This window comes from Microcaecilia unicolor, chromosome 2 (genome assembly GCF_901765095.1).
Source record: "Microcaecilia unicolor chromosome 2, aMicUni1.1, whole genome shotgun sequence".
Classification (NCBI taxonomy): Eukaryota; Metazoa; Chordata; class Amphibia; order Gymnophiona; family Siphonopidae; genus Microcaecilia; species Microcaecilia unicolor.
The window spans coordinates 72,971,736-72,984,873 of record NC_044032.1 but is presented as its reverse complement, the minus strand read 5'-3'; the positions used below and the strand labels follow the sequence as shown (position 1 = coordinate 72,984,873).

General features: G+C 50.1%; 1 protein-coding gene across 1 annotated transcript in view; it reads right to left on the bottom strand.

Moving 5' to 3' along the window:
- NIPBL (NIPBL cohesin loading factor) overlaps window positions 1-13,138 on the bottom strand; it is a 1,064,356-nt gene that overhangs the window by 571,459 nt on the left and 479,759 nt on the right. Inside the window, 1 exon segment of the mRNA XM_030191924.1 lies at window positions 4,480-4,627. Within this exon segment, the coding sequence (XP_030047784.1) occupies window positions 4,480-4,627 (148 nt within the window).

The window sequence follows — 13,138 nt, the reverse complement described above, 5'->3', positions numbered from 1 at the left end:
AGGTCCAGACCGAGTCCCAAAAAGCTTTTCTCATTGGGCTTCTCGCGACGCTTGTGTCCGTTTATTCATATGAAGACACAGACTACAAGTGTGTGGGCTATGGTCGGGCTCAAGGCACTGGATACACCAGGCGTGGGTCGGTACCTGAGATGGTCCAGTTGCACCGAGTACAACATTTCAAGCCGCTGGGTGTCCTTGATGACATGGACGGAAAAACGGATTTGGCGAAATCAAACGACGTGATCGTGTCAAAACCATGAAGGGCACAAAAAGGGAGAAACCCGACCGTGTGGCCTAAAGGCCAGCCGTGACGAAAAAGAAAAGTAACTTAAAAACAGGTCAAAACTAAAGAAACTATGGGTTATATATATATATATATATATATATATATATATATATATTTTTTTTTTTTTTTTTTTTTTTTTTAGAAAATGACAAAAAAAGTCGTCAGACTCTAGTTCCTGGGCCCAAAAAACGAGATCAGAAAAGAGCCTGTTACCTCGTCGCGGATGAAACATAGTAACATAGTAGATGACGGCAGAAAAAGACCTGCACGGTCCATCTAGTCTGCCCAACAATTTAAACGCATATGTGCTACTTTATATGTGTATACCTGACCTTGATTTGTTTCTGCCATTTTCAGGGCACAGACCGTAGAAGTCTGCCCAGAACAAGGCCCACCTCCCAACCACCACCCCGCCTCCCCCCACCGGCTCGACCATCCAATCTCAGCTAAGCTTCTGAGGATCCATTCCTTCCGAACAGGATTCATGTTTATCCATGCATTGTTTGAATTCCGTTACTGTTTCATCTCCACCACCTCCCCGTGGGAGGGCATTCCAAGCATCCCCACTCTCTCCGTGAAAAAAATACTTCCTGACATTTTTCTTGAGTCTGTCCCCCCTTCAATCTCATTTCATGTCCTCATCATTTTACCACCTTCCCATCTCCGGAAAAGGTTCGTTGTGGATTTATACCTTAGGAACCCCTTCTTGACTTGCCAAAAGCCCTCCTAGATGAGGAGGCTGATGCAGAAGGACCCCAGCGGAGAGAGAAGAGATAGCATCAGTAATGTTTTTTGATTTGTTCATACGACCCTCTTCAACCTTCTCTCCAAAAGGTTTATCCTCCGGCATGGGGCATCCGCCAACCTCTACTGAACGGCTGGCTCCAAGTCAGAACATGCAGCCACTGAGAGTCTTGCGCATTGCTATACTTCAGGCAGAGATCCTGGATGCCACAATCAAAAGTGTCGTATGGGCACCTGGCCAAAGAACTTACGACACGCCTTCTGCTGCTTGGCCAACTTGCGCAGTGACTTGGCCTGCTCGGTGGAGTCAGCCAAGTCCAGTATCTTGCACACTGAGTCCCACAAGTAGACGCTCATGAAGAGCTGGTATGATTGAATGCATGACACGAACAGAAGCCTGGAAATTCTTCCTGCCAAAAGAGTCCAAGGTTCTAGCTTCTCTGCTTGGGGGCAGCAAAGCATAGTCTCTAGAACTCCTGGAATGATGAGGCAACTGGGGCTTATCAAAACCAGGTGTGCTGTGGATCTGGTACATAGTATTGATCTTTTTTGGCAGTACTGGATAGAAGGGACTCCCAATTCCACATGAGAACGTCCTGCAGTACCTGGTGGAGAGGGACAGTCACAGCCTTTCTAAGAGGAGACCCGAAGTCCAGGACCTCAAGCAACTAGCCCCTGGGCTCGCCCTCCACATGAATAGCAGCAGCAAGATCTTTCACAAAAGGGGGAAAACAAAGGCTCTCTGGGGGAGGTTGTCTCTTTTCAAGTGGAGGAAAGAGTTCAGAGGGGATGCCATAGACTCATCCTTCGAAAAGTACCATGGATCATCCTGACACCCATGAGAGCTCCTCATCAGTGTCAGTCAAAACCTCCTCATGGACGGCTGAGACCACGCCTGCCTTGACTTAAAGGAACCATGTCCTCAAGAAGAGTCGAAGAGTCAGCTCCCGCCTCGGCTCTGGTGAAGCTTCCTCCACCAATGTCGAGGGGTACAGGCTTGGGTGACATTCGACACCGGAGCTGCACGCAACACCTGTGATGGAGGCAGCATCAGAGGCTGAGGCCAAGCAGGGCCACAACGGGAGGCAGGGTATACCCAAGCACCCCGATACCAATGCAAACCTTTGCAATAAACCATCCAAGCTGCTCAGGGAGCAAGGCCCAGATGCGCTCATTGAGGGCAGACACCAGGAAAAGCTGGGTTGCTAGCTCAGGGACAAGCTGCAGAACTGCTGGGGTCCAGATGGGAGCTTGGTTCTGGCTTCTTGGGAGGACCGACTTATGAGCACCTCCTGAATTGAGGGGGAGCAGTCCACCCAGCGCTGATGCTTCTCGGGTGCACAAATCCCTTGATGTCCAAGCTCCTGGCACTGTGTGTGTTGAGGGCGATCGATGGCGATGATTCTTGGCCTCGCCCGAAGTTGATCATTGAGGTGCTGACGAGGACGACATTGAATCCTCACGTTGCATCAGGGTCGGCTCTGATGCTGGTTGGTCCCAGGGGCCCTGCACAGCAGTTGGCGTTGAGTCAGGTGGAGACCCACTCGTGCACCACTGCTCCCAGTATCTACAAGGCTTCGCAGCCATATGTACTGACACTCCCGATGCCAGTGCAGTATTTGACACCAATGCTGATATCGAGGAATCGGACCTGGCTCCAAATATCCTCTCTCATTGAGCCTCTCTAGCTAACTGGGTCCGTTTCATCATAAGAAGACAGAAGACACATGCATATTCATTAAGCATTTACTGAAAACCTGTTACGTCTGTGGTCGTGACCCCTCTCAGGCTTACCTTATTTCTGGCGGTCGGCTTCTAAGCTGGCTTCTGTCTGTCCTTTCTAAGTTAGCTCTGTCTCTGTGTGCTGGCTGCTTCCAGCATGGCTCTGATTGCTCCTCTGTGCTGCACCTGTGTGTGTTAAGCCTCTCTGTGCTTCAGTATGCTTTCTGCCTGTGTCTTGGTTTATGCTCCCCTCGCCCTCTGGTGGCCAGAACCGGTGGCTGCCATAGACTGTCTTGCTGTCCCTACCCGTTCCAGGTTTCAGCTTAGTCCGGTACGGATCTTCCAGGCTACCAGAAAGAACTAAGGGGTACGCTCAAGCGACGGGTGGGAAGTCTTCTGCGCACGGCGCGGTGCGCATAATTCACCACCAGAATACTCTGGGCAAAACATTTTATTTTGCTTCAAAACTTTTTCCGTTTCCTGGGCCAACGCGGACATCGCCCACATATGAGAACAAGCAGCCTGCTTGTCTTTTGAGAATGAGTGATTGTATCTCTGGTTTTCAAAACTACCATCCATTGTAAATTTTAGAGTTTTGGATGACAGCTTCTTTAATCAGTTCCCAGCACACATGCTAGTTTCCAAACTCTGCTACATACATAGTAACTACCGTATTTTTCGGACTATAAGACGCACTTTTTTCCCCCCAAATTTGGGAGGAAAATGGGGGATGCGTCTTATAGTCCGAAGGTAGAGATTGGCTGGCTGGCTGGCAAGCTGCCCGACCTCTGAGTTCGGGATCGCCGTCAGGGTTACCTCCTCCCCCCCCCCCCCCCCCCCGGCCCTGTCACCACTTCTCCCCTTACTCACGCGATCTTCCCTGGTGGTCTAGTGATGTCGGGGCAGGAAAGAGCCCCCTCTTTCCTGCCCAGCGCGCTGCTCTCCATCCTCCTGTATGCAGCCTGACGATCTCGGCGATATTCAAAATGGCCACCGAGACTTCAATTCTCGGCAGCCATTTTGAATCTCACCGAGACCGTCAGGCAGCAATGCATACAGGAGGATGGAGAGCAGCGCGCTGGGCAGGAAAGAGGGGGCTCTTTCCTGCTCCGACGTCACTAGACCACCAGGGAAGATCGCGTAAGGGGAGAGGTGGTCACAGGGCCGGGGGGAGGGGGGGAGGAGGTAACCCTGACGCGATCCCGAACTTGGAGGGAGGGATTCGGACAGACACACCGGAGCACCTAGGTTTAGAGGAGGGAAAAAGGAAAAAAAAATTTTTCCTATTTCCTCCTCTAAAACCTAGGTGCGTCTTATGTCCGGTGCGTCTTATAGTCCCGAAAAAATACGGTATATATTTTTTACAAAAGGCTGCAGCATACACCTAGCTTTTTATAAAGTAATACAATTTTTCTAAATGCACAGACCTAATCCATTTTCCTACCTAGACGACTTGTACAAAGTCATCTTCTATGTCTGTGATGAAAAGAGAGGTCAATAAAAGCATGTATATTTGGTTCTACAATATAGTAAGATTAGCGCATAAGATTTTAGAATTTATTTGAACAGGCTACTAAATACCGATCACTACGTAGCTATTAATTGTTATTTTGAAAACAAGTGTAAACTGTTGCAATAAAGCATACATTAAAATAAACAAAAAATAATATAATCCCCTCTCCCAAAGCTAACAAACAGGTAGTCGAGTTAGAATGAAATGGACTTGCCTGTAGAATTGTTGTGTCTGTCAGGAGCTGTATTTCCAGCAACTCTGCCAAACTGCTTACAATGTCACAAACTTTGTTATACAACATCACTATAACTCGCTGTTTATGAGTGGAACACTTGGCCCGCTTGCTTTTGAGCTTATCAAACCTCCTAGAGAAGAAACAAATTATTTTAAAAGCAGTAAATAAATGTTACAATGGCCTTTTGGATGCTTTAACATCAGAGGACAAAATTCAAAAACAAAAAATAATATTATAACACTGAAATAAACGCCCATATTCCAGTGCCTCTCCCAAACTTATCCAATGTGACCCATGGTAAAATGGTAAAATTATGTATCATACCTGATAATTTTCTTTCCATTAATCATAGCAGATCAATCCATAGACTGGTGGGTTGTGTCCATCTACCAGCAGGTGGAGATAGAGAGCAATCTTTTGCCTCTCTATATGTGGTCATGTGCTACCAGGAAATCCTCAGTATAGTCGATATCAAAGCTCCATCCGCAGGAATCACTAAACAGAGAATTACACCCACAAAGGGACACTCCGCACCCAACCACCGCCGAAGCGGGCGGGGGGGGGGGGGGGCACCCACACCCACCGATGCAGGGGGAACTGGCATGTCCTGCTACCGCATCCGCGGGAGGAGCTGGCTTAACCCATTACCGCCAAAGCGAAAGGGAAACAAAGCTACCCTACTACCACCACGAAGCGGGAGGGGAGCACTGGCATAATTAGTTATGAATCCAACCACCGTTGAAACGGGGGAAAAAAGCAGCAGCTCACTGTAACACAAAGTCGTCCCAACTCCAGGGAAATCCAAGTGGAAGAACTTGAACTCGAAGTCCTCCTGAACAGGAACTGAAGTCTAAACTTGAACCTGAAATATACTGAACTAGAACAAACAGTACAGATATCTGGGAGGGACTATGGATTCATCTGCTATGATTAATGGAAAGAAAATTATCAGGTATGATACATAATTTTACCTTCCATATCATCAAGCAGATCAATCCATAGACTGGTGGGATGTACCCAAGCAGTACTCACCCAGGGGGGACATGGAAATCCCAGAACGCAACACTGAAGCTCCAAACTGGGCCTCGGCCCGTGCTGCCACGTCCAAGCGATAATGCCGTGAGAAGGTATGAGCCGACGCCCAAGTCACCGATCTGCAAATCTCCTCCAAGGAAACGGGCCTGGACTCTGCCATCGAAGCCGCCTGTGCTCTAGTAGAATGAGCCTTCAGCTGGATAGGCGGCACTTTCCCTGCGGCCATATAAGCCACCACAATCGTTTCCTTGACCCAACGTGCCATGGAAGGTTTAGATGCCTGCAGACCCCTACGGGTGCCCACGAACAGGTGATCCGACTTCTGGAAATCGTTGGTCACTTCCAAGTATCTGATGATAACTCGTCTAACATCCAGGCATCTGAGAGCACGATACTCCTCTTGATAATCCTCCCTACGGAAGGAGGGTAGACAAAGCTGCTGATTCACATGGAAGCGGGAAACAATCTTGGGCAGGAAGGAAGGCACTGGGCAAATAGACACTCCTGCCTCCGTGAACCGCAGGAACGGCTCTCTACACGAGCGCGCCTGGAGCTCGGAAACCCTCCTGGCTGAAGCAATTGCCACCAAAAAGACTGCTTTCAACGTCAGGTCCTTCAGAGACAGCCGCGATAATGGCGCAAAGGGCGGCTTCGGCAAGGCCCGCAGCACCAGATTGAGATTCCACGTAGGCACTATCGAGTGCAGAGGAGGGCATAGGTGATTAACCCCTTCGAGAAAACGCACCACATCTGGCTGAGAAGCCAGGGAAGCACCCTTCAGGCGACTCCTGAAGCAAGCTAGAGCCGCTACCTGGACCTTAAGAGAGCTGAGCGACAGGCCTTTCTCCAGATCTTCTTGCAGGAACGTCAACACTGAAGCAATTGGGGCTGTGAAGGGCGACAGGGATCCTGCCTCGCACCATGATACAAAGGTACGCCATACCCTGGCACACGTAGAAGTAGAGCGCTTCCGTGCTCCCAGCATAGTGGTGATGACCTTGTCCGAGAAGCCCTTCTTCTTCAGCCGCTTCCGTTCAAGAGCCAGGCCGTAAGACCACGGGCCCTTGATGTAAGAGGCCCCGCTCTGCATACCAAGGGCGTCTGGGCCAGTCTGGACCCACCAGGACCACCCAGCCTGGGTGTTTCGCCACCCGGTCGAGACCCAGCCTGGGTGTTTCGCCACCCGGTCGAGAATTCTGCCCAGCATAGGCCAAGGCGGGAATATGTAGAGAAGCTCCTGTACCACCCACTGCTGGAGAACAGCATCGACCCCCAGAGAACGAGGGTCCCGTCCTCTGCTGAAGAACCGCGGCACTTGGCAATTGGCAGAGGTCGCCATCAGATCCAAGGTTGGCATGCCTCCAGCGCTTCGTGATCTCCAAGAACACCCGAGCAGACAGTTGCCACTCTCCAGGATTCAAGGTATGGCGACTGAGAAAGTCCGTCTCGACATTCAGGACTCCCGCAATGTGAGCTGCCGACAGCTGGTCCAGATCCGCTTCTGCCCACTGGCATAACTTAATGGCCTCCCCGGCTAGAGGGGCGCTCCTGGTACCTCCACGGCCATGGCATTGTCTGACAGGATTCGAACTGGCCTCTGTATCAGTACCTGAATAAACGCTTGAAGCGCCAACCGAATGGCTCGAAGTTCCAAGAGGTTGATGGATCACTTTGCCTCCGCCAGCAACCATATCCCCTGCACTGTCCTTCCCAGGCAGTGGGCTCCCCAGCCCGTCAAGCAGGCGTCCGTCGTAACGACAATCCACTCCGGGGACGTGAGAGGCATACCGGCTGACAACTTGTCTGACATCAGCCACCAATTTAGCGTCCTTCTCACCGCCAGGTCCAGGGGAAGGCGAACTGCGTAATCCTCCGAAACCGGAGCCCAGCGCCGCAGAAGAGAGTGCTGTAGTGGCCTCATATGGGCCGTGGCCCAGGGCACTACCTCCATCGTGGCCGTCATGGAGCCCAACAGTTGCACATAATCCCAAGCCCGAGAAGCTGAGGAGGCTAGGAACCGTTGAGGCTCCGGTTGTCCGGCAGGAACACTCTGCCCACTTTGGTGTCGAACCGAACACCCAGATACTCCAGGGACTGAGTCGGGCGCAGCTGACTTTTCTCCCGGTTGATGATCCATCTCAGGGAGCTCAGAAGAGCAATGACCCTGTCCGTCGCTCTCCCACACTCCGCAAAGGAGGGAGCTTGAATCAGCCAGTCGTCCAGGTAGGGATGGACTTGCACTCCACCATCACTGTGGAGAAGGTCCGCGGAGCCGTAGCCAACCTGAACGGGAGGGCTCTGAACTGGAAGTGCCGGCCTAGCACTGCAAAGTGCAGGAAGCACTGTTGAGGCGCCCAGATGGGAATGTGCAGATAAGCTTCCTTGATGTCCAAGGATGCCAGGAATTCTCCTCCTTGTATCGCAGCAATCACGGAGCGGAGAGTCTCCATACGGAAATGCCATATTCGCAAGGCCCCATTGACTCTCTTGAGGTCGAGAATAGGCCGAGAAGAGCCTCCTTTCTTTGGCACCACAAAGTAAATGGAGTAACGTACTGTGCCACGCTGCTCTACGGGCACTGGGACCACTGCCCCAAGGCGGAGCAAGTTGTCCAGAGTCTGCTGAACTGCTGCCACTTTGAGGGGAGACTTGCAGGGAGAGTTCACGAACCCGTCTCTCAGGGGCAGGCAGAACTCCAACTTGTAGTCGTCTCTGATAACTTCTAGAACCCAAGCTTTGAAGTTATCCTGGTCCACTCGTCCAGCCTTCCTCCTATCTGCTCTGGACCATGGACCAGGGCCAAGTCATTGGGTTCGAGACCCTGGGGGAGGACCGGAGGAAGAACCTCCTGAGCGGCGGTCTCTGCGAAAGGAATGCTGCTTCGGGGAGAACCTCTGCTTGAAGGAGGAGGAGCCCAACTTGCCCAGGCGATACCGATGGGCTTCTTGAAAACGGCCCTTAGAGGAACCAGGGCGAGCACTGCTGGCCCTTGCCTTGACCTCCGGCAACCTCTTGCCTTTACAACTGCTGAGATCCGTCACGATCTTGTCCAGCTAGTGGTTAGGGTGGTGGACTTTGGTCCTGGGGAACTGAGGAACTGAGTTCAATTCCCACTTCAGGCACAGTCACTTAACCGTCCATTGCCCCATGTAAGCCGCATTGAGCCTGCCATGAGTGGGAAAGCGCGGGGTACAAATGTAACAAAAACAAAAATAGCCTGAACTAACAGGTTAGGCAATTCCTCTGAGCGAAAAAGCCGTGCTGCAGAGGGGTCATCTCCCCCATCAGGGAGAGGATCAGCCTCCTCCAAAGAATCCCCAAGGGACCTTTGGGAGACTCAAAAACGCTGCCCTCATCTACATCAGAGGAGACAGAGTCCCCCAAGACCTGAAGATCCACCCGAGGGTGCTGGATCAGGGAAGCCTCTTCCCCCATATCTGGCAGGGGAGCAGGAACAGCATTTTGCAGTTGAAAGGCCTGATGCAGCAACAAAATAAACTCAGGAGAGAAACCCCCGTTTGTGCACCTCTGCAACCTGGGCCACAGCCCTAGAGGAACTCTCAACCTCCACTCCATAGAGCAGGGGAGAGGTGCGCTGCACATCCAAAATGGCGTCCGGCGCATCACTCCGCGAAGGAGCAACGCGCGGGAAGCATGGCGCTTAAACTTTGCCATCTTCAAACCACCGCCCAACTCAAAGGCGGCCATACCAGAGGCCGTCCGAGCTGCATGGGCGGCCGACGTCGGAAGGGCGGACATCGGGGGATGGGTGCCTAAGGCGGGAAAGGCCGCCGACGCCCCAGCGGAGGAAAAACCGGCTAAATCAGCAAAGTCCGGAAGGGTGCCCAAAAAGGGCTTCTCTGCCTCCAATCCCCGTGCCTCCCCACTAGCCACGCGGTCGTGGTCCGGGAAGCACTTTTTCGTTCCCTTAACATCCAACGACATGATCCATGAGGGAAACGTTCGGAGAACCCCCTGCCCGCTAGGAAAAGGTAAAATTACCTGCTTCTTGCTCCGAGCTGCAACGAATTGTGTCCCAGTGAGCAGCTGCAAGTAAAAGCTTTTCTGCTTCAAGATTGTTTTTTTTTTTTTTTTACAGAGTCAGAGGGAGGGGGAAGAAAAGGAGGGACCTGGCACCACCAGGTTTGCACTTGCTCACGAATAGCCCTCAACTCCAGGTACTCAAAGCCTAAGTAAATAGGAGTGGAGACCAAGCCAGAGCTGCTGCGTGTGACCACACACCTGCTAGATAGAGAGAATACTGAGGATTTCCTGGTAGCACATGACCACATATAGAGAGGCAAAAGATTGCTCTCTATCTCCACCTGCTGATAGATAGACACAACCCACCAGTCTATGGATTGATCTGCTTGATGATATGGAATTTAATTCTTAAAACCAGGGCTTTTTTGAGGGGCTACTGAGTACCGGGTCCTTTTCCATTGTCTGCTAAAATTGACCCATAATCCACAAGTTTTAATGAAAGAGCTCAGGCCCTACACAGCAATTCTGCCTTGTCATAGATTCTGTGACTGCTTGCAGGTGGTCTGTCTATTGTGGGTTGGGGCCCTCAGTGATCACCTAACCCCTGAAGGGTGGCCTGGCATATGAGTACCGGCACCTTTTTCACTAGAAAAATGCACTGCTTAAAACTTAATGTGACCCCCAGATGATGCAAATAAAATAGCAGACTATAATCCTCTTCCTCCTTGCCCTACTTATCCAAAACATGAAGACGGAAGCTGCAGCAGTGGTGGTGCCAGCAGTAGCAGTAGTCAGTCCAGTCAGTATGCGCTCAAAGATCCAATACATTGCATGGGTTTTCAGTCTAACAGGAAGCTCAAGGAGGGAGAGTGGAACCTTTGAGCTTTAACTGACTCAACCCTGTGCTGTCACCACTAGGCTTGGGTCACAGCAGAGGTCCAGAGGGAGGAGCAGCAGCTGGTGTGACCCCACCCCACTGAATATTACTACTACTACTGATCATTTCTATAGTGCTGTCCTTGCTCAAAGAGCGTACAATCTAGATAAGACAGGCAGACAGACAGAACAATTAAGGGTAAAGGAATATTCCCTCCCTCCCTGCCCATGTAGTCCAATATCTCTCCCCCTCTCTTTCTTTTCTCTTTCCCCTCCACCCTCGAATCCAACAATTCTCTCTTTCTTTTCTCCCTGCCCGCCACCCTCTGGTCCATCAATTCTCTCTATTCCTTCCATTCCTCCCCTCCATCCATGGGTCCATCAATTCTCTCTCTCTTTCTGTGTAACTATAAATATATATGTGTGTGTACATACACACCTACCTATATATACATATATAACAGATATATACACACACACACACAGCTTTTAACGGACAATCACATCTGTTTTTCAAAAATACTAGTGACAAAAAATAACTACCATAAACCCTTTCCGCTCCATCCATCCATGTCCAGCAATTCTCCTCCTTCCCCTGCCCTCCGCTCCGTCCAGCAACTTTTCATTCTCCCCTGCCCTCTACTCCATCCATCTCCAGCAAATTTCCTCTCCCCCTTTCCCCTCCATCCATCCATGTCCAGCAATTCTCCTCCTTTCCCTGCCCTCCGCTCCGTCCAGCGACTCTCCGTTCTACTCTGCCCTCTCCTTCATCCATCTCCAACAAATTTCCTCTCTCCCCTGTCCCCTCCATCAATCCCTGCTGTCCAGCATTTCTCCTCTCTCCCCTGCCCATCCTGTTTCTGTCCATCCCCTTTCCCCTTCTATCCAGCATATGTTGTGGACAGAAGCGATTATCAGCTGCTATCTGTGTAGCTATGAGGTTTAAGTTAGGACAGCCTCTTTGTTGGCATAAATTAAACCACATAGATATAGAGATCATGGTTGAATGATACCAGCTAAACACTAGCTATCTGATGTTAGGTGCAATGTCCACTCTGCCTAGCAGTATTCAGATACTGATGTTGAAAATTCTAACATCTAAAGAGGATCCTCGTACGTGGAGAACTCACTAGATCCCACGGGGCAGCAAACAGAGATAAAAGAAATGGGAAAAGTAAACCACGCTTATCCAAAGAACTGGGACCAAACAAATAATTAATAATAAAATCAACACAGTTTATTGTTTCCTTAGAAATGACTCGACACAATGTTGTGTTTCGGCCTGTCTTAAGGAAAGACTGATGGTCTAATTTTACATTTATATTGAAAAAAACAGAAGACTTGAAATAGCAACATAAAATTCTAATAGACCACCTTGGGTACTACGAAGATCCGCTGAAAACTGGCAAATAGTGCAGTTATCCGTATAGCAACTGCTGCTGTATAGGAGAGTACTTTTGAATATCTAGTGAACTGTAATTGTATATAGCATTTCCTGTGTGAAAGCATGTTTAAAAATTAATTGCTGTTATCAAAATGCACAGCATGACAAGGTTAGTAACCAAGTCCCTATTAAGAGGCAGAAGCCCCTGAAACTACAATACCCAGAACACCTTGGGAGACCAGAGGAGAAGGGTAAGCCAGAAAACCAGGAGTTGGCTCTTTGCAAAGATGGGGGGGGGGGGGGGGGGGGAGTAGCTCAGGGAAAGGTGGGCCCTTTTCCCCATTCTCCACTAGAGGGAGCAGGAGGGAAGAAGCATAATACCCTTGGGTGAGGAAACAGTATACAATTCCACCCAGCTGTGGGGAGAGGAGAGAGGATTTCCTGAAAGTTCTGAGAGTCCCAGACGCTGAGAAGGACAGTATAGAAGAAAGAGAATCTATGGAATACTTAGAGGAAGGGAAGGACCTGCCCCCAGAACTTCCAGAGGAACTGATAATAATGGATTGGGAAACTACAGATCCAGAGATCTCCAGCACTTAAAGGCAGGGTGGGAGGGCACAGGAGGATTTTTGTGCTGTGAAGTGGGAGGTGATCTCCCAGCCCTGGTTGCTGCAGAGCTACTGAAGTGAACAGGAGAAGGAGAGGTGATTATTTGCTACTATTTGATGGCACTGATGAACTTATTGAGTCAAACTGTATAAACTGTCAGTGAACAGAAGTGGTGGCTCTTTTTGTGGGCCCTTAACTGGAGGAGCTTATAAACTGGGAGAAAAAGGCTTCTTCTGATAATTGTTTGTGAACTGTTCACTTATGTATACATGTGAGAAGTCCCACACTGTACGTTTTCTCTTGAGAGCCCTTGAGGCATATTTTCAAAACACTTAGCCTTCCAAAGTTCCATAGAAACCTATGGAACTTTGGAAGGCTAAGTGCTTTGAAAATGAGCCCCCTTGTGAACTGAATCAAATTGTTGTGAGAGGAACAGGCATTCAAGAAGAGACCACCACAGCTGCTCATAGAAGCTTCCTCCACTACCGAGGGATTACAATTGGCAGCCCAGGTGGGAATCTGAAGTGCGGAACAGCCACGTAGAGGAGTCGCTATCAGAGGATCCCTGCTCCACTTAGCAAAGGCGAATACCAGTGGTCACACCAGGTAAGAGGTACTTAGTGTGGGTATTGTTGGATACACTGTAAATCTAAGGGGACAGAAGCAGGGCCTTACAGGACTCAGGCTGCATTTGTAAGGGGGAGAAACTTATAAGGTGCGGCACGTTTTTTTTTTCTTCTTTTTGTTTCT